This window comes from Haplochromis burtoni, unplaced genomic scaffold (assembly GCF_018398535.1).
Source record: "Haplochromis burtoni strain Fernald_Lab_line unplaced genomic scaffold, NCSU_Asbu1 Contig_571, whole genome shotgun sequence".
Taxonomy (NCBI): Eukaryota; Metazoa; Chordata; class Actinopteri; order Cichliformes; family Cichlidae; genus Haplochromis; species Haplochromis burtoni.
The window spans coordinates 272,654-293,975 of NW_024582932.1; the positions used below are offsets into that span (position 1 = coordinate 272,654).

Below are 21,322 nucleotides of genomic sequence, written 5' to 3' on the forward strand. Positions count from 1 at the left end.
GCCGACAGGCCCGGAACCGCCGGCGGTGGTCTTCGGCGGTGAGCCCCAGCCTGTCCACCACCGCCCGGCTCACGTCCGCGAAGCTGCTCCTCGACGCCGGAGGCAGACTCAGGGCCGCTGTTTGTGCCTCCCCGGACAGCAGGGGAAGCAGCCGCGGAGCCCACTCCTCCCGCGGCCATTGGCAAGCCTCCGCCGTGGCACGGAAGGTCTCCAAGAAAACCTGTGGGTCGTCCCCGTCCCCCATCCGGGGCACCGCCACCGACAGTGGCGAGGGCTTCGGCGTGGCAGCGGCCCCGACCAGCCGCTCCAGAACCTGCGTCTGCCGGTCCGTCTGCTCCCGCAGCGCGGCCAGGTGGGCACGCTGGTCGGCCGCCTGGTCCCGGCTCATCGTCGCCATCTCCGCCAGCATCTGCGCCAAGAATTGCAGAGGCTGGGCGGGTGGCGCGGCCTGTGGGTCGGACATTCCCCCACCGGCACTCTCCTGGGTTTCGGCACCACTTGTGGAATACGCCAGGCACAAACACACGCACACACAGGTATGTACTGCCAACTTCCACATTTATTCAGTATTTTCGTTATGACAGCTGACTCAGTCTCACAGTCTGACAGCTCACGAGCCCAGCTGATCTCTCTCTGGCCGCTCCTCCTCGTCTCACTATAAACACAGCGGAGGGAGACCATCATCAGTCCATAAACAACATCAGCTGTTCTTACCGGCCTCGCAGCGCCGCCCTGTTGAGCCTTCCGCTCCACTCCTCCCCTGCAGCTGCGCCCGGGGCCACGCCTCCGCCACAGTTTCCAAAATCCGTCAGTCAGTATTTAGATGGAAGCTAGCGAGCTAACTTTCCTGCTAATTTCTAACTCCGTTAAATGTCATAAATTCCATTTTCATGGATGCCTGGATGTTAAACTCAATTGTTACACCTGGTAGAGCAGAACGCTGATCATTTTATTAAGATGAAAGACTTTAGACAGTTTTTCAGCTCTCAGTACACCACTAGTGATCAGTTTGATATATGGACCTGCCGGAGTTTAGAGCCCAGACACGGCTAGTGACGTCAGACTTAAAGACCGGATAACAACAGTATAAAAACAACATTTAAACAGGCTTTAGGCTTTAGGCTAAGTTTTGTTAAGTTTGGCATTGAGAAGATGTCCACAACAACCACAGTTTGACTATAAATAGCCTGTACATGGAGGTCCTACAGACATCTACACTAGATGTTCTGTAGACGTTGAGAAAAAAATATCACCTGGCATTACAAAACAACCCCTCCAGTGGACCAAAACTGGACGTCCAAAAGTGACATATTAAAAAGGTTACTCTGACATCACTTTGCATAGTGGGATTAAATTAAAATTTTAAGTATTTATGGATTTTTTTTCAAAATGCACAAGTTTTATCTAATATTTTATGTTAAATCCTCAAATTGTGTATAATTATGCATTGATATGCACTGGACTTTATGTTTGTTGGTCTGAAGTTATAATTTGTTTCATTTGTTTAATATAAATTTGGAAATCTAAAAAACCTAAAATTGTAACAAATCATTATCAACACATAATATCATGGCGAGGCCCAATGAAAGTTTTCCTGTCTCTGATTGGTTGGTAAAAACTAACGTACCCTGTCATGGTCTAAGATAAAATTCTGCTCTAACCCAGACAAGAGTAGCTTTTTCCCACCATAATGCATAAATAGAAGATGTTGTCATTGATAACAGGGCTAGTGTTCATTGGATTTTTTGCATTTCAAACTGTAGAGGAGAAAGCTTCTCTGTGTCAGATACTGGGGAGTCCAGAGTTTCCTATGCTGTCAAAAGAAGGAGATGTTATGATCGGTGGAGCCTTTTCCATCCACAGCAAAATAACATCGCCTTCACTTGTCTTTACAGAGAAACCCAAACGCCTCAGGTGTTCCAGGTAATTTTATGCTATTAACAAAAATACTGAGTTTTGTGACAGTAAACACAAGTTTATATTTGCTTGTCATTTCTCAGTGTCAACCTTAGGGAGTTTCGATTTGCACAGACGATGATATTTGCTATTGAGGAAATAAACAAAAACAGTTCTCTTCTTCGCAATGTTTCTATTGGATATCGTATTTATGACAACTGTGGCTCAACACTGTCCTCAATGCGTGCAGTTATGGCCCTGATTAATGGTGATGAATGGATGCTGGGAAAGAGCTGCTCTGGCCAATCAGCTGTGCATGCTATTATTGGGGAGTCTGAATCCTCTTCAACCATTGTTCTGTCACAAACTACTGGACCATTTAAAATACCAGTGGTAAGAGGGATGTTGATGGATATTCCATGTATGCATATGAAATGTAAACTTTCCTTATTCTGTCTCTCTTTCTTGCATCTTTCTATTGTGTGTACTCAGATAAGTCATTCAGCTACTTGTGAGTGTTTGAGTAGCAGGACAGAATATCCTTCTTTTTTTCGAACCATTGCCAGTGACTTTTATCAAAGTCGAGCCCTCGCTCAACTGGTCAAGCACTTTGGCTGGACCTGGGTTGGAGCAGTCAATAGTGATAGTGACTATGGTAACAATGGCATGGCTATCTTCCTAGCTGCGGCCCAAGAAGAAGGAGTATGTGTGGAATACAGAGAGAGGTTTCACAGGGCAGAACCAGAAAAACTTCTAAAAGTGGTTGATGTGATCCGTAAGAGCACTGCCCGGGTTATTGTTGGTTTCCTGGCCCATGTAGAGATGAACAACCTTCTGGAGCAATTGAGTCTGCACAACATCACTGGCAGACAATTCATTGGAGTGGAGGCCTGGATTACTGCTGACAGCCTTGTGACTCCTACCAGCTTTGCTGTATTGGGAGGCTCACTGGGCTTTGCAGTGCAAAAGGCTAATATCAGTGGCATGGAAGATTTTTTAGTCAAAGGCTTTTGGGAGACAGAATTTCAGTGTAAGGAGGCAAACCAGGACAGTATGATAAATACTACATTTTGCAAAGAAAATCAGGATCTAATGGAGCTGATAGATTATGATGATGATGTGGCAGAGCTGAGATACTCCAGTAACATTTACAAAGCAGTCTATGCTGTAGCCTATTCTCTGCATAACATCCTGAAGTGCTCAAACATTCAAGGGTGTGACAAGAAAGTTCATGTTACTCATAGGCAGGTAAACTAAACTAATGACTAAACTTTTCTTTGTTTTGCACATCAAAATAGTGATATTAATATAATGGCAATATATGACACAGTTTAGTTTTCTGGTCTTCAGGTAGTGGAGTCCCTAAAGCAAGTGAACTTTACTATTAAGAATGGGGATCGAGTGTGGTTTGACAGCACTGGAGCAACTGCTGCCAGGTACGAGGTGGTAAACTGGCAGCATGGACCAGATGGATCTGTTCAGTTTATACCAGTTGGCTATTATGATGCTTCTCTACCTCCTGGTCAGAGGTTTGTTCTTAAAACGGAAGCCATTGTGTGGCCTGGAGGAAGCAAAGAGGTAAATATTTTAACTGATAAAACAACAGTTAAAAATGCGTCTCTTCAAAAACTTTCACATATTCCTCTTTATTGGATCTGAAGTTGCCTGTCTCAGTGTGCAGTGTCAGCTGCCATCCAGGAACACATAAAGTTCTTCAAAAAGGAAAGCCAGTCTGCTGCTATGACTGTATGCCATGTGCAGAAGGAGAAATCAGCAACACCACAGGTATCACAGTCCTGAATTACAGCAACGTGCATACACTGTTTGCTTTCTACAGTTTATGTGTCATGTTTAAGTCTTCTGTGGTACAGTTACTGATTTACAGTTACACTGATTTAATACCAATAACGGCAACACTATTTTCATTACAGATTCTAATGACTGCAAAAAGTGTCCTGGAGAATATTGGTCCAATCAAAACAGAGATGCATGTATATTAAAAAATGTTGAGTTTCTTTCCTTCACAGAATTTATGGGAAAAATTATTGTGTTTTTTACTTTCTTTGGTGTTCTCCTTAATTTGATAGTGGCTGCTCTATTCTTAATCAAGAAGGACACTCCACTGATAAAGGCCAACAATTCTGAGCTCAGCTTCCTGCTGCTCATCTCCTTGACTCTGTGTTTCTTGTGTTCTCTAACTTTCATTGGTCAGCCCTCCGAGTGGTCCTGCATGCTTCGACACACAGCATTTGGCATAACTTTTGTGCTCTGTATCTCTTGTATTCTGGGGAAAACAATAGTAGTACTGATGGCATTTAAAGCTACACTTCCAGGGAGTAATGTCATGAGATGGTTTGGACCGATACAGCAGAGACTGAGTGTTCTAGCATTCACTCTCATACAAGTATTGATTTGCATTCTTTGGCTAACAATAAACCCACCATTCCCCTACAAAAATATGAACCACTACAAAGAGAAAATTATACTTGAATGTGCCCTGGGATCACCTGTAGGTTTCTGGGCTGTGTTAGGATACATAGGGCTGCTGGCTATGTTATGTTTTGTACTTGCTTTTTTAGCTCGAAAGCTGCCTGATAATTTCAATGAAGCTAAATTTATCACTTTCAGCATGTTGATATTCTGTGCAGTGTGGTTAACCTTTATACCAGCTTATGTCAGCTCCCCTGGAAAATTCACAGTTGCTGTGGAAATATTTGCTATTCTGGCATCAAGTTATGGGCTACTCTTTTGTATTTTTGCACCAAAATGCTATATTATTGTAATTAAACCTGAACTGAACACAAAGAAACATTTGATGGGAAAAATACAATCAAAATAAATCAAGGCACCAGTTTTATTTCAAATGCATTTAGTCGTATACTTTTTGATTTCACTACTTACCCTTACGTTTTGGTGTGACATTCATTTTCACATGTATTGTATTTGTATTTTCTAGTTTTTCAAAAATCTTCAAAAAATTGTACAAAGTGAATGTACGATGTTTTCTGTAGAATGTAGAGTTTTCTTTTTTGTATTGATTTTGATAATTTTATAGTGTACTAATTCTAACACTGTCAGTAATATTAACAATAACAATCAACAATAAAAATGTGTAATAAAAATTTGATACACTTTTTTTGGTTCATTATTAAATTGACACATAAACACATAAACCTGAACCTGATCCTGCAAATTGTTGGATTATTGCAGGGTCTTTTTACCTTATAATATAAAGCACCTTGAAGCAACTGTTATTGTGAATTGCTGTTATATAAATAAAATTAAATTGAATCAGTTCTGAACTGAGTTCTGTGTTTAATATGTTAAAAGTAATTTTTTCAAATATTGCAGTATGCACTTGTGAACCAGGCCTCTTTCTCAGGCATGACCTGTTCACACTCAACCTTTTAAAAACAATCACTCCTCATCACTGATCAAGTTTGTTGGACATTGTACAGCCTCACTGACAGAAAAGTGCAAGGTATATCAGACAACAGTTTACGGACCATATTCAGTGTTAGTATTTATCATGCAAGCCCAATTCTGAAAATATTGGGATATTGTACAAAATCTGTTTAAAATTTGTTTACGCTATTGTGGATAAAGTATGGGTTTCTACGATACCATCACACACACATGTCCACACAGAGAGAAAAGAGAGAGAAAAAATGTCAGCCATAGACATCGCCACTATGATACCATGATGTCACCCATTAGTTTTGGACTGCATTTTAAAACCTCAAGATCAATGTGACTTCTGTGTCAATGCTATAATAATACTAACATTTCACTCACCACTGCTGTCAGGACACCTGTCAGTCACAGTGGCTATGCAACTAACTACAGTATCTATGTGAACGAGTTACAATAAAGTCCAAAGATGTCAACAATACATTTTGTACTCACTTATAAACATGATGGGCAGCACGGTGGCACGGTGGTTAGCACTGTTGCCGCACAGCAAGAAGGTCCTGAGTTCAATTCCGGGGTCTTTCTGTGTGGAGTTTGCATGTTCTCCCCGTGTTTGAGTGGGTTCCCTCCGGGTACTCCGGCTTCCTCCCACCGTCCAAAGACATGCAGCTTGTGGGGATAGGTTAATTGGAAAATCCAAATTGTCACTAGGTGTGAATGTGCGAATGAATGTGAGTGCGAATGGTTGTCTGACCCTGTGTGTTGGCCCTGCGACAGACTGGCGACCTGTCCAGGGTGTACCCTGCCTCTCGCCCTATGACAGCTGGGATAGGCTCCAGCGACCCTGAAAAGGATAAGCGGAAGTGAATGGATGGATTATAAACATGATTTCAGTTGTAAAGCTCCTTGTGATTGCTTTTTTCTCTAGCTGATTGCCACAGTCACCCACATTTTGAATCAAACGCACCAACCTGTTAGTAGTCATTTACCATGTACTCTCAGACATACAGCGAAACCTGAAAAAGTGTGATGCAGGCCAAAAATGTAGAATATTTGCCCTCAAAGTAAAGGTTGTGCTTCATAACTATAATCAACATGTTTCAAGAGGTAAAACTTTGAAGGTAAATGTTCTCTGTTTCTGGTTTATGGGGCACCGTTTGTAAACTGAAGCATGCTTAAATTAACTACCAGCATGTCCAGCGATTTAGCTGGACATATGCTGCGGTGATTGGGAAGTGGACACTGCAGTTGCTTAGTGTGACTACTGCTGAACCTTTGGATGGCCAACAAAATGGCTCTTTCGATGTTTTCAGCTAAATCGCTGGACATGTTGGTAGGCAAGAAGTGAAGCAGCCCATGGCGGTTACATGTGACTGTCAGGCAAGAGCAGACAAACAACCTGACCACTACCGGCACACTTTAGCGCCGGAGGTTTTTGTAAAGCTTTTATTTTGGTTTTCTGTTGACCTGTACAATAAATTTGCATGTTAGCTAAATATTTAGTTTCCCGTAACATTTAGATTTAACATTTAAATTTAAATACAATATTTAGATTTAGTATTTAACATGTAGAATTAACATTTAAAATTGTGTTTTAAATATAAAAAGTTACAAATGTTTTAGTAAATGTTGTAAAAAGTGACTCGAAAAAACGTTTTTGTAAGGTTTTAAGCTATATGTGGAAAAATTTTGCCGTTAATTTCAGCATGTTTCAGTTTACAAACGACGCCCCATACTGGTTTGCTTCACCCTTTTCCCAGTGTAACTAGAGCTTGGCAAGTCACTTGCTTATCTTTATCGTTCATACTAACTTTCAAATGTGGGAACTAGCCAGCCGTAGCTACGTATGCTGCAGTGCCATAACGGTTTGTGACCAGTTTCATGACTGCTAGCAATCTCCAGTAACTACTCATGAATTTCAGATTTCACTAGCAACTTTTGGTTGCCAGTGGGTTACTAATCAGTCTATATAAGTGTGTGAGTGTGTGAGTGTGTTTACAAAACAAATATTTACATATATGTCTTGTTTAGAGTCTTTATTTAGTTACCACAAAGGTTATGGAATGTTGCCACCTAAAATATCTTAAATAGAAGTTTGACAGCTGTTTAAGTATTAAGTATTTATTTTAAATTGTGTTGATTTTATCACACTGCCAAATGGTTCCTGTTTTGAACCATCAATTAATAAAGAAAACTGTGCAGCTGAATTAGAATATCTAGCTCTGTGTGTGTTGAGTTGTATGGTCCCACGTGGAGTCTTGTGTCATTCAAAAATGTAATGTTTTTAAATTATTAAATTGTTTCAATTACCACTATTATAACAATTTACATAATTTACAAAACAATTTACACTATTATTATATCAAATGTTTCCAAAGAAGACAGCTTAAAATATATGCATTTTCTGGTAAGGGTGACTCAAAAAAAAAAGCTGTCTCCCATAAAAATCGCAAAACAGTGTGACAATGTATGTCATACTGTGATATGATAGGAGGACCTCAGGCTTCATCAATTATAGCTCTATAAAGCTCTGCCCATTAAAGAATACACATGCTTGGTCAGTAATATCAAAACAGAGTACAGAGCTGTACATGCATGAGTGTGGTTGTCTGTAAAAGATGTATGACTGCACATTCAGAGTGTTATTTTGGGGTTTATTTATGGGAGTCTGCAGAGCAGAGGAAAATACTGTTCTCTGTGAAATGCTAGGAAGTCCAGAGGTTCCTCTTTTGACTAAGAAAGGGGATATTACTATTGGAGGAGCTTTTTCTATCCATAGCCAAATCTCAAAGCCTTCGTTCTCCCTGACTCATACTCCAGAAACTCTCACATGCTCCAGGTTTGTCTTTTTTCCCTTTGCAGGGTTCATGACTTGAAGAGCTTTACATTACACTTTTTAAAACACTTTTTTTTACTCTTTTCAGGATAAATTTGAGAGAATTTCGTTTTGCCCAAACAATGATTTTTGCAGTAGAAGAGATCAACAATAGCAGCACTTTACTGCCTAATATTTCAGTTGGTTATAAGATATTTGACAGCTGTGGTTCAACACTGCCTTCAACACGTGCAGTGATGGGTTTACTAAATGGACAGGAAAGGACAGCAGAGAAAACCTGCAGCAGTCATTCATCTGTTCATGTCATCATTGGAGCTTCTGAGTCTTCCTCAACCATTGTGATGCTACAAATTTGTGGGACCTTCCAAATACCAGTAGTAAGTATTTATAATATTTGTGTCAATTTTTTATAATGTGACTCTCTCCAAAAATTGAAGTTTAGTAACTTTTTTGGTCACTTACAGGTTTATGTGAATCTTAGATTTAAGGCTTCCAAGCTTTACATTAAATTTAGTTACAAGCCAGAAACAACATTTTGTTTTGTCTCTGAAGACCCAACTGTAAATCTCTTCCCACTTACTTGTCAATTTGTTTTTGTTTTTCTCTTTTACTTCATTTCAGATCAGCCATTTTGCCACATGTGCTTGTCTGAGTAACAGAAAGGATTACCCTTCATTCTTCAGAACCATCCCCAGTGATTACTATCAGAGCAGGGCCCTGGCAAAACTGGTAAAATATTTTGGATGGACATGGGTTGGGGCAGTCAGAAGTGACAATGATTATGGCAACAATGGGATGGCAACTTTTATCACAGCAGCAAGTCAGGAAGGGGTTTGTGTTGAATATTCAGAGGCCATTTCAAGGACTGACTCTAGTGAGGAGGTTGCAAGGGTGATTGAAGTGATTCGTAGTGGCAGTGCAAGAGTTTTGATTGCCTTTCTTGCACAGGGTGAGATGGACATTTTGCTGGAGGAAGCTCTGAAGCAGAACTTGACTGGGCTGCAGTGGGTGGGCAGTGAATCGTGGATAACAGCAAGTCATTTGACTACTAAGAGGTACTCTGGCATACTGACAGGGTCTCTGGGCTTCACCATCAAAAAGGCAAAGATTGCAGGCCTGCGAGAATTTCTTTTACAGGTTAACCCAAGTCAGGATCCTCAGAATAGTGTGCTAAGAGAGTTCTGGGAAACGGTTTTTGGCTGCAGTTTTCAATCCAGGCTGCCTGGTCAGATTCAGTGCTCTGGCTCTGAGAAGTTAGAGGACATAAACAATCCTTTTACGGATGTATCACAACTAAGGATATCTAACAATGTGTACAAGGCTGTGTATGCCATAGCTCATGCTATGCATAACTTGTTAAATTGTGGTCAAAGTGCTAAAGCCATGAATAAGTCATGTATATGGAAGGATCATTTAGAGCCAAAAAAGGTAAGACATTACCTTACAAAATCGTAGAAAAAGTATTTATTTGATCTAGAATTCTATATATGCTAAGTTACCAACCCTCGTTTTGGATTGGTAGATTGTGAAACACCTCCAAGATGTCAATTTCACTCTTCAGTCGGGAGAAAGAGTATATTTTGATGAAAATGGAGACCCTTCAGCAATGTATGAACTTGTGAACTGGCAGAGAAACCAAGCAGGAGATATAATTTTTGTGGCTGTAGGGAGCTATGATGCTTCACTACCAAATGAAAGTCAGCTTGCCATGAATGGAATCAATATAACATGGGTTTCTGAATCCCGAATGGTAAGTCTATTTGAGAGCAAGGAATATTTATTTAATACTTATTTTGCAGGTTGATTAAAATTAAAATTTTACTAATAAAAACTGTCATTCAGAAAGTTTTTTAATATTGAACTTTAGCAAATAAAAACAATCTCTCCCACATACACAGATATGTATAATCCTTAATTTTCAATGTTAATTTTCAATAACAATGTTAACATAACAGCTTCAGAACTATTTTTATGTTAATTTTCCCCTCTGATGCAGAATAATGAGTAAAATAATGGTCTGAAGGTTAAATGCATGTTTGTATGTTTTTCTTTCTTCAATATTATTAATGTGAAATAAATTGAACAATCTAAATTAAGTATGTGGATTACAAGAGGAACAAACTGTGACCTTTGAGTTGTGGTGTTGTTACAGAAGCCATTGTCTGTCTGCAGTGAGAGCTGTCCGCCAGGTTTCCGCCAGGCTGCAATTAAAGGCAAACCCATCTGCTGTTTTTCCTGTATTGCCTGTGCTGCTGGAGAGATTAGCAACTCAAACAGTGTGTAGAAAATTTCCTGTCATTTTTACTATGTAAAAAAGTGTTAATAAGTTGATACATTACTAGGAAGTGTTTATTTCAGTATTAGGTGTATCAAAATACTTTTTTATGTTTGACACTTTCTACTCAGATTCTGCAGTGTGTTTACTATGTCCACTGGAGTGCTGGTCGAATGAAGATCGCAGCCACTGTGTTCCAAAGGTGATTGAGTTCCTGTCTTTTGGAGAAACTATGGGGGGCCTACTCGCCGCTTTCTCATTGTTTGGAGCAAGTTTAACATTGGCAGTGTCATGTGTTTTCTTTCGGTTTCGTCACACACCTCTTGTCAAAGCCAGTAATTCTGAACTGAGCTTCCTGCTGCTCTTCTCCTTAACTCTGTGTTTCTTGTGTTCTCTGACCTTCATTGGCCAGCCTACTGAGTGGTCATGCATGCTACGCCACACAGCTTTTGGCGCAAGCTTTGCCTTGTGTATGTCATGCATTTTGGCTAAAACTATAACAGTGGTGATTGCCTTTAAGGCTACAAGGCCAGCAAAAACAGTTCCTCAGTGTTCTGCTGCACTTCAGAGAACAAGTGTGCTCAGCTTTACTTTACTCCAGCTGCTGATTTGTGTGCTGTGGTTAATTTTTGCTCCACCATTCCCCTACAAAAACACAGTCCATGCCACTGAAAAGATTATACTAGAGTGTAATTTAGGTTCACCTTTAGGATTCTGGACTGTTTTAGGATATATAGGACTTCTCAGTTTGCTATGCTTTATCCTTGCTTTTCTGTCTCGAAAGCTGCCTGATAATTTTAATGAGGCCAAATTCATCACCTTCAGTATGTTGATATTCTGTGCAGTCTGGGTCACTTTTATCCCAGCATATGTCAGTTCTCCTGGTAAATTTACTGTAGCTGTAGAGATATTTGCTATTCTGGCCTCAAGCTTTGGGTTATTTTTCAGTATATTTGCTCCAAAATGTTATATTTTATTAGTGAAACCCGAAAGAAATACAAAAAGACATATGATGGGGAGAAACCATTAAAAAATAATAAATGCACGAGGGTTTGCTTACTCCATCTTTAAGATTTGTTTATTTTAATTTGTATACAATCATTGATCAGTTTATTACTTTATATATTGGTCCTGGAAACCAGTAATTCAAATATGTATTGCATTTGTTTATGTTTTACTCTTTAGTACGATGTTAAAATGTGAACCACAGATGGAATATGTAATAAACAATAATAACTTAGTATAAGGAGTGGTTATGTTGAATGAAAAGATATTACTTTCGTAGGAGGCCCTCTAAATCCATTAACATCCCTATTCACTGGTCAGTCACAGCAGAACCAATATCATTGGTAGAGACAAAGACAATAAACACAGCTGTCACCCATAAGTCCCTGTGGCTTTGTGACATAAAAGTCATATTAAAAGCAGTGTTGAGGAGGCTTATCTTTGAGCATTTGTTAGGAAGCATTCAGCTGAGGAACTATGCTGCTGATAGCCAACCTACTACTTTCCTGTCTGGCTGTGAGAGAAGGGAAGCCTGTGTGTCAGACCTATGGGACAAAAGAACTGTCTCAGTTTTCTAAGGAGGGAGAAATCAACATTGGAGGAATTTTTTCTTTCCATCAGAACCCCATCACTGTTTATCCAACTTTTGAAGTCAATCCAGGAAAAATACAGTGTGAAGGGTAAGACTGGGATGAAATAATTTATCTATAAATCCTATTACAATATGGGTTGTTTGTTTATATTTTAAATATAATCTTCCTCTTTGCTTATTTCTGCTATGAAAACTTTGGTCCTTCTTCTTTGTCCAGACTGGACCCAGGAGAGCTTCAGTATGCATACACTATGATGTTTGCTATAGAAGAAATTAATAACAGCTCAGGGCTGCTGCCAGGAGTGACACTTGGTTATAGGATCTTTGATTCCTGCCCCAGTATACCTTTGTCTATTAGGGCATCACTAAACTTGATGAATAGATATGAAAGTGGAGCAGGGAGCTGTAACAAACTTTCCAACGTACATGCTGTCATAGGAGAAACCACATCCACCTCCACGATAGGCATTGCACGCACCATGGGACCATTCCATATACCCGTGGTGAGTGTTGGGGGCATGCATGCTCAATGCACACATAAACTTCCTGAGATGCAATAATCTTCATTAAATGTCTTCAATGCTCAATATGACATTTAACCATGTTATTGTTTTCCAGATCAGTCATTCAGCTACTTGTGCATGTCTTAGCAACAGAAGAGACTATCCTTCTTTTTTTAGAACCATACCTAGTGACATTTACCAAAGCAAAGCATTAGCAAAGCTTGTGAAACATTTTGGCTGGACCTGGGTAGGAGCTATCAGAACTAATAATGATTATGGGAATGGTGGTATGGCCACTTTCTTGGAAGCAGCAGAAAGGGAAGGTGTGTGTGTTGAGTACTCAGTGGCCATTTACCGAACTAATCCAAGGAAGTGGTTCTTAGATGTGGTAAATATTATAAAGAAATCCACCTCTAAGGTAATAGTGGCATTTGCTGATGGCACAGACCTTGACATACTTTTTAAAGAGCTTCATGCTCAAAATGTGACAGGCCTGCAGTGGGTTGGGAGTGAAGGCTGGATCACATACCGTTATATTGCCTCTCCAGTAAATTACGCTGTGGTTCAGGGGGCAGTTGGCTTTGCAGCATTAAATGCTCACATTCCTGGACTGCAAGAGTTCCTAGCCAGCAGCAGGCCTTCCACCGTACCTGGGAATCAGGGCCTTGTGGAATTGTGGGAGACAGTGTTCAGGTGCAACCTGTCTCCTCAAACAGAGACTCATTCTGAAGATCTGACAGTAGCCTGCACTGGAAAGGAGTCTCTCCTGCATGTGAAGACACGTTTCACAGATGTGTCAGATGCCAGCCTGCTAAATAATGTGTACAAAGCCACATATGCTGTTGCTCATGCTCTACATATGCTATTTACTTGCAAAGATGAAAGGGAGCCTTTTAAGAACAATACTTGTGCTGATACGGAAAATGTACAACCATGGCAGGTAAACATAAAAAGAAACTACTGTGTCTAAATGCAAAATGTTATTTTTAATGACTATTGTTACATAGTCAGATAACATTAGTGTTTGTCTGTAGGTACTGCATTATCTAACCAAGGTCAATTTTACAACTAAGACTGGTGAAGAAGTGGTCTTTGATGAGTTAGGTGAACCTGTGGCACGTTATGCATTGGTGAACTGGCAGATGGGTGAAAAAGGTTACATACTTTTTAAGACAATTGGTTACTATGATGCATCCCAGCCTGAGGGTCAGGAGTTTAAGATGAAAGCAGGTGTGAGAGCCATCTGGGCAGGAGAGAATTTCGAGGTAAAAAAACACAGATAATACTGTTCCTTTCTAACCCTAAAGTTCTGACGCTTGAGCTTTTACAATCACACTAAATGTATACAATTGTAAATCTGGAAGTAAATTGTTTTTAATATTGTCCCTATAATGCAGGTGCCAAGGTCTGTTTGCAGTAAGAGTTGTTTGCCTGGGACCCGTCAGGCTTTTGTTAAGGGCAAGCCAATCTGCTGTTTTGATTGCATCACCTGCGCTGATGGGGAGTTCAGCAACACTACAAGTGAGACAGCTGGATTTCTAGCCTTTACTCTTGTGCTCATTGTGTTTCTGTTGGGCAAAATCACTGCCAGCACTTTACTGGTCTATTTAAAGATGTATGTGGTGTACATCATGAAGATATTTATGTTTTCAGATGCAGTGAAATGTGACAAATGCCCTCCTGAATTCAAGTCCAATGAAGAGAGAAATAATTGTGAAATGAAAGCTATTGAGTTCCTCACGTTCACAGAATTATTGGGTATACTGTTGGTCTCCTTTTCTCTCTTTGGTGCGTGCATCTCAATGACTGTAGCCCTAATATTTTTCCAATACAGACACACTCCTATTGTCAGAGCAAACAACTCTGAGCTCAGCTTTTTGCTGCTCTTCTCCTTGACTCTGTGTTTCCTGTGTTCTGTGACCTTCATTGGCCGGCCCTCCGAATGGTCCTGCATGCTTCGACACACAGCATTTGGCATAACTTTTGTGCTCTGCATCTCTTGTATTCTGGGGAAAACAATAGTGGTTGTAATGGCATTCAAGGCTACACTTCCAGGCAGTAATGTTAAGAAGTGGTTTGGACCTGTACAGCAAAGACTGAGTGTTCTAGCATTCACTCTCATACAGATTTTGATTTGCTTAGTTTGGTTAGCAATAAACCCACCATTCCCCTACAAAAATATGAACTACTACAAAGATAAAATTATACTTGAATGTGCCCTGGGATCACCTCTAGGGTTCTGGACTGTGTTAGGATACATAGGGCTGCTGGCTATGTTATGTTTTGTACTTGCTTTTTTAGCTCGAAAGCTGCCTGATAATTTCAATGAAGCTAAATTTATCACTTTCAGCATGTTGATATTCTGTGCAGTGTGGTTAACCTTTATACCTGCTTATGTCAGCTCTCCTGGGAAATTCACAGTTGCTGTGGAAATATTTGCTATTCTGGCCTCAAGCTATGGAATGTTATTTTGCATTTTTTTGCCAAAGTGTTACATTATTTTATTAAAACCTGAAAACAATACAAAGAAACACCTGATGAGTAAAGGGACCTCAAGAACGATCTGAGAGGTTGCTAAAAAAAAAACCAAAATTGAAACTGTCCCTTCTATAGTTTAAATATTGTTCAAATAATTCAAAACCCACTGACATCTAAGAAAACACAGCAATTAATTGTTTCAAAAACAAATGCTGGTTCACTACATGAAAGAAGGAAAGAAAGAAGCAAATAACTATAGTCCTTCCTACAAGCTCTATATCGTATATTAAATATTCCCAACAAAATCTGTAATTTCTTTTCCATGTAAAAAGTTCCGTTGATTTTTTTTTTACATTTTTCTTTCCCTAAATTAATATTTGTACAAATAAAGTTTTGATAAATTCTGAATGTTCTATTGTGTTATTTTGCGCACCCATAAAAAGTGAATAATGACAGACTCCAAGACTGTGTATGTATCAAAATTCCATTCAATTCAAGTCAGTTTTATTTATATAGTGCCAAATCACAACAACAGTCACTTCATGGTACTTTATATAATATAATGTAAAGACCCTGCAATAATGGAGAGAAAACCCCAACAATTCAACAACCACCTGGTGACAGTGATAAGGAAAAAGCACTCATTAAAAAAACAACCTGTGGAAGAGAGTCAGAGATTCATTATAATTAATGATTAAATGCAGAGTGGTGTATAAACACATAGTGTGTGCAGAAAAAACACTACATGCATCATGAGAAAGCCACCAGGAGCCGAGGTTTATTTCCTTACTGTGGTGAGTTCTGAAACATGACTATCACTCTTTCAATAAACTATCCCACTGCAGATTATCAGTTAGGTCTTTAACAACTAATCTTTTTTAAATAATTGAAAAAAGGAAGGCTTGACATTGGCCTTCAATTAGTTCAAATGATCGCGTGATGACATTTAAAGTAATAGTTTAATTACTGCCCTGAAAAATGACTAGGGCATAAAGCCCATTAATAGAGATAGACTGATCATATTTAAGATTGAAGCATTAAGTAGTGGTAAGACTTCTGTGAGCAGTCTTGTAGTAATAGGGTCCAATAGAAATCTTGATGGTTTATTACAAAAGTTGTATTGATCAACAACTACTGATCAACGACCATTTATCAAAGACCAATGATCAATGGCCATGAGTACAATTCAGAGTTGATTCAGAGATGGTCTTTCCCTTTTCACGTAAATGGCTTCCCTTGACTTCCCGCTCAAACCAGCGTTCCTCCCTGTCCAGGATCAAATCAAATCAAATCACTTTTATTGTCACTTCACATTACTGGTACACTGTACATGTGAGTGAAATACTTGTGTGCAAACTTCACAAGGAACAGTGGTGTGCAAAATGCAAGAAACAAGAAACAAAGCAAATTATAAGAATTGAGAATTATAAGAATAATACTAAGCAAGCCTACCGTATACTTACCGTTAGAGATTGACAAGGTACAATGCACATGCTATGGTAAGGGGTAGCCAGGATGACAGGTCAGGGGGAAGACATCATCAGTAAGAAAGGAACTGACTTGAAAGATAGGATGATGGAGTCGGAACAATACTGGAAGAACATATGGGAGAAGGACGCAACTTAAAATACGCTCAGTGGCTAGGGGATCTGAGACAGGGACCAGTAACCATCACAGTGGCAGATATCCAAGACAGGGTCTCCAGTATGAAGAGTTGGACAGCACCAGGGCCTGACATGGTTCACGCTTAGTGAACTACTAGGTATCATACTAGGTATCAACTGAGTTAAACTGAACTGAAGAGCTTCACTCCTCAAAAGCTGTATAAACCAGAATAAAAACATGTCTGAAATTTTTCTTCCTGTTTGCCTATTGTACAAATAATTGAAAAACCAATTGAAAATGTTGAAGTAAAAGGAAAGGAAATCATATGGCTAACTTTATCAGGCTCACAAAAGTCTGATTTTCTTGAATCTACATGGACTTATTGAAATGATAATTATTATATTGCATCCGAATCAATGAAAGTTGAAAACAATGAATTTATGGTAATTTATGGGCATGGTAATACAGAGAGGACATTTACAATGATTCAGTAGTGTTTTGCAGGGCCACTCCTCTGGCCCCTCCTTTTGTTCCACATAGAAGAAGCATGATGGTTCTGTTATTCATTTTTGCTGCTTCAAAATGTATAAATAAAGTCTGCATGTTTCACTTAGACTAGGTTACTTGCAATGCCACCCAGTTGTTTATTTTTTACAGACAGCATGTCATTTACACAGAAGTGGCCAGAACAGGGGTGGGCACTTTTCCAACTGTTATTGGTGGCATCTTTCTCTCAGGCAAAAGAACCTGTGTGCATACGAAGAGGGGATCCTGAGAATTCCCAGTTATCTAGGGATGGGGACATTATACTGGGGGGGATGTTCTCTTTTCACAGTAGCTGGAATGACAGAAAGGATACCTACATGCAGAAACCACTGCCACTTCAATGCACGAGGTAAATAACATTATAAAAATAAATTTAAAATAGATAAATGATCTAAGACATAAAACAATTCATCCTTTTATTTCTTGCTTTTATCTTGTTTTTCGATTTTCATATAACTGACTGATTTCAGTATTTTATGTGTTAGTAATCTATTGTCTTTATGTCAACTTTTTCATTTTTTCAATGAAGTTTGAATTTCAGGGAATTTCAGGTCGCCCAGGCTATGCTTTTTGCCATTGAGGAGATTAATAACAGTACAGACCTACTGCCAGGAGTCTCTCTGGGCTATAAAATGTATGATACTTGTGGTTCCATTGCCCAAAGCATAAAAGTTGCACTAGCCTTGATGAATGGTAATCAAATTATTTTCACAGCACCTGAGGCCCCTTGTACCAAACCAGCACAAGTGCAGGCTATAATGGGAGAGACTTCTTCCTCTCCTTGCATGGCAATAGCTACCGTAATTGGGCCATTTTATATACCAATGGTGGGTAGAATAGCTAAAAATATTTTTTTTTTCTGGAAACACAAATGTGACTCTTTAAAAGTTCTGCTTTCTTTGTATTTTTCCATTTTAGATAACCCTCTTTTCAGGGATATAATGTGCTTAACACAGTGAAAACTGAAATTAAATGTGGATGTGTGCAACATTTTTTTTCTATTTTTAATGGTCAGTGTGACTATAATCTCTCTTTCTTTTCTTTTCTTTTTTTCTTTTTGCTTAGATGAGTCACTTTGCCACATGTGCTTGTCTCAGTGACAAAACCAAGTACCCATCCTTCCTCAGAACAATACCCAGTGACTACTACCAGAGCAGAGCCCTGGTCTATTTAGTAAAGTACTTTGGATGGACTTGGGTTGGAGCTATTCGAACCAATGATGATTATGGAAATAAAGGCATGGCAACATTCACAGAAACTGCACAGCAGCTGGGCATCTGTCTGGAATATTCTGTATCTTTTTTTAGGACAGATCCCTATGAAAAAATTCAAAAGATCATTGACATTATAAAAGCTTCAACCTCCAAGGTGATTGTTGGCTTTCTGTCCCACTTTGATATGGATGTGCTATTACATGAGTTTTCTCTCAACAACCTCACTGGTTATCAGTGGATAGGCAGTGAGTCTTGGATATTTGATTCTCAAACCGCAGAAATGGATATACATCACATACTGGATGGTGCCATTGGTCTTTCCATTCCCAAATCACACGTCACTGGCCTGAAGGAGTTCATGCTGAATGTGAAACTTCTTAATTCATCTAATAATGATTTGTTTACTGAGTTCTGGGAGGCATTATTTAACTGTAAGTTCAAGGAGTTGAAGTCAACAGCAGAAAATCCAAGAGAGTGTACCGGACATGAAGATCTTACTGGAGTTAAAAACAGTTTCACTGATATGTCACTCATGCCTATCTTTAACAATGTATATAAAGGAGTGTATGCAGTGGCCCATGCCCTTCACAATATCCTCAATTGTAATAAAACATGTGAGAAAAATGTGCAACTAGATCCATTCATGGTGAGGTTACATTTAAACAAAAAGTAGCAGTTGTGCTGTCTGTGTTACAAAATGAGATTCAATAAATTAACAGACTGCCTGTCTTCTTAGATTTTGCAGCGCATTCTAAAAATTTACTTCAAAACAAAAGAAGGAGATGAGGTTTACTTTGATGAGAATGGAGATCCAGCAGCAAAGTATGAAATTATAAACTGGCAGCCAAGAAAAAACGGCATTGTGGAGTTTGTGACAGTTGGCCTTTATGATGCATCACTTTCTCCAGGCAAACAGCTGACTCTGCAAAATAACTCTTTAATCTGGGCAAGAAACTCAAAGCAGGTGAGTGATCAATAAACAATGAGTACAAATAATAAGCTTATTAAGAATAAAAAATTAATTATAACCAGGTGTTATTTTAAAACATTTGAACTTCATGCATATAAATATAAAATATGCATATAAAATTAAGAAATGATTGTAAAGATCATCATACATGCAGTTTATCCATGGTTATTATTGTACATTTATCCATACAGGTGCCTGTGTCAGTTTGCAGTGAGAAATGTCCCCCAGGAACACGCAAGGTTCTCCAGAAAGGAAGGCCTGTTTGCTGCTATGACTGTATAAGATGTGCAGAGGGAGAGATAAGCAACACTACAGGTGTGGTAATATTTCAATAAAAAACTTTAATGAACTACAAGCAATATAACTGTTCATGTTCCAGCATATTTTTTATATGAGCACACTCCCTGCTTCAAAACCTGCCCTATCTATCATAACTTTCGTTGTTGTTCCAGCACCAGTTGCTTTATACCACAGCATGTAATTTCTTGATGCTGCAGTTTGTTCAGAATTAGTGTCAGTTTTACTGAAAAATGGTCAACGATGTTTGAAGTGACTTATTTACCATTTTTCATATTGACTGTGCAAAAGCATTGTCAACACATTTTTTCTCATCTTCTCATTGTGTAGCTTTAGCAGTAGCCTGACCAATGTAGAGTAATACTGTAGTTAGTGTGCTAGTGAGTATAATATGCTGTAAAGTAGATTCAAACGCATAAATCTAGTAAATCTCCAGAATTCTAACATTGTGTTAACATTAATTTGCAGATTCTGTTACCTGTTTGAGATGTCCCCCTGAATTTTGGTCAAATGAAAGAAGAGACACGTGCATAAAGAAGGAAGCAGTGTTTCTATCATATGAAGAAATTATGGGAGCACTCCTGACTGCTGCATCTTTATTTGGAACATGCATGACTACTGGTGTGGCATTAATATTCTTCAAATACAGGAAAACTCCTATTGTGAGGGCAAACAATTCTGAGCTGAGCTTCCTGCTGCTCATCTCTTTGACTCTTTGTTTCCTGTGTTCTCTGACATTCATTGGTCAGCCCTCTGAATGGTCCTGCATGCTGCGACATGTAGCTTTTGGGATCACCTTTGTGCTCTGCATCTCTTGTGTTCTGGGGAAAACAATGGTTGTTTTGATGGCTTTCCGGGCAACGCGTCCAGGTAGTAATGTTCAGAAATGGTTTGGACCTACACAGCAGAGACTCTGTGTTACAAGTTTTACTCTTATACAACTTATCATATGTATAATTTGGTTAACAGTTTCGCCTCCTTTTCCATTTAAAAACTTTAAGGAATTTAAAGACAAGATCACTTTAGAGTGTGCTCTGGGCACATCTGTGGGCTACTGGGCTGTGCTTGGCTACATTGGACTTTTGTCTCTCTTATGTTTTATTTTTGCTTTTCTGGCTCGAAAACTGCCTGATAATTTCAATGAAGCCAAGTTTATCACCTTTAGCATGCTGATATTCTGTGCAGTGTGGATCACATTTATTCCAGCATATGTCAGCTCTCCGGGGAAGTTCAGTGTTGCTGTAGAAATATTTGCTATTCTTGCCTCCAGCTTTGGACTGCTGATTTGCATTTTTTTTCCAAAGTGTTATATCATCTTACTGAAACCAGAAAAGAACACGAAAAAGAACATGATGGGGAAGGGTCCACGATCGCCATCATGAAAATAAATAAATAAATAATTATTTTGTTTGTGTGTGTGTACGTGCTTCTGTGCTTGGTTTGTTTGTACCAGCAGAGAATGCAAAAATGCAACCATAACACATTGCTCAGACATGCTTAGTCAAAATGACTAAGCAAATATTTTAACAATGTCTGCCTTTAACATGCATGATTTAATTTAAAAAAAGAGACCATATTATGATTGACAAACAGAGAGTTTTGAAGAGAAAAAGTGACAAAAAGTATTCCTTTGTACATGAATTAAAAGAAGATCATGTTGAAATGGAGGCTCATGTGAGATTGAGCTAATGGTA

The 21,322-nt window shown here is 39.1% G+C and overlaps 3 protein-coding genes and 1 pseudogene across 3 annotated transcripts; all 4 read left to right on the forward strand.

The window, feature by feature from the left end:
* The first annotated feature begins 1,810 nt into the window (after nt 1-1,810).
* Nucleotides 1,811-4,708, forward strand: LOC102289890 (annotated as a pseudogene).
* Nucleotides 4,709-7,988: 3,280 nt separating this feature from the next.
* On the forward strand, nt 7,989-11,448 carry LOC102290193 (extracellular calcium-sensing receptor-like). The gene is made up of 6 exons (XM_005948737.2): nt 7,989-8,146; nt 8,232-8,520; nt 8,765-9,571; nt 9,666-9,893; nt 10,296-10,419; nt 10,550-11,448. The coding sequence occupies exons 1-6, from the start codon at nt 8,010-8,012 to the stop codon at nt 11,446-11,448; spliced, it is 2,484 nt and encodes an 827-aa protein (XP_005948799.2). The 5' UTR covers nt 7,989-8,009.
* A 452-nt stretch (nt 11,449-11,900) lies between these two features.
* On the forward strand, nt 11,901-15,085 carry LOC102290503 (extracellular calcium-sensing receptor-like). Its single transcript, XM_005948738.1, has 6 exons — nt 11,901-12,103; nt 12,233-12,518; nt 12,634-13,458; nt 13,553-13,783; nt 13,916-14,039; nt 14,172-15,085. The coding sequence occupies exons 1-6, from the start codon at nt 11,901-11,903 to the stop codon at nt 15,083-15,085; spliced, it is 2,583 nt and encodes an 860-aa protein (XP_005948800.1).
* A 2,063-nt stretch (nt 15,086-17,148) lies between these two features.
* LOC102290805 (extracellular calcium-sensing receptor-like) lies at nt 17,149-21,010 on the forward strand. The gene is made up of 7 exons (XM_005948739.1): nt 17,149-17,172; nt 17,312-17,496; nt 17,677-17,974; nt 18,213-19,007; nt 19,098-19,325; nt 19,523-19,646; nt 20,097-21,010. Exons 1-7 carry the CDS (start codon nt 17,149-17,151, stop codon nt 21,008-21,010), a joined length of 2,568 nt encoding a protein of 855 aa, XP_005948801.1.
* The last annotated feature ends 312 nt before the right edge of the window (nt 21,011-21,322 follow it).

Coding starts and splice junctions, on each gene's coding strand:
- LOC102290193 (XM_005948737.2), top strand. CDS start 8,010: ATGCTAGGAAGTCCAGAGGTTCCTCTTTTGACTAAGAAAGGGGATATT. Junction 9,894..10,295: donor GGGTTTCTGAATCCCGAATG/GTAAGTCTATTT, acceptor GTGTTGTTACAG/AAGCCATTGTCTGTCTGCAG. Junction 10,420..10,549: donor AGAGATTAGCAACTCAAACA/GTGTGTAGAAAA, acceptor CTTTCTACTCAG/ATTCTGCAGTGTGTTTACTA.
- LOC102290503 (XM_005948738.1), top strand. CDS start 11,901: ATGCTGCTGATAGCCAACCTACTACTTTCCTGTCTGGCTGTGAGAGAA. Junction 13,784..13,915: donor GGGCAGGAGAGAATTTCGAG/GTAAAAAAACAC, acceptor CCTATAATGCAG/GTGCCAAGGTCTGTTTGCAG. Junction 14,040..14,171: donor GGAGTTCAGCAACACTACAA/GTGAGACAGCTG, acceptor TTATGTTTTCAG/ATGCAGTGAAATGTGACAAA.
- LOC102290805 (XM_005948739.1), top strand. CDS start 17,149: ATGATGGTTCTGTTATTCATTTTT. Junction 17,497..17,676: donor CTGCCACTTCAATGCACGAG/GTAAATAACATT, acceptor TTTTCAATGAAG/TTTGAATTTCAGGGAATTTC. Junction 19,326..19,522: donor GGGCAAGAAACTCAAAGCAG/GTGAGTGATCAA, acceptor TTATCCATACAG/GTGCCTGTGTCAGTTTGCAG.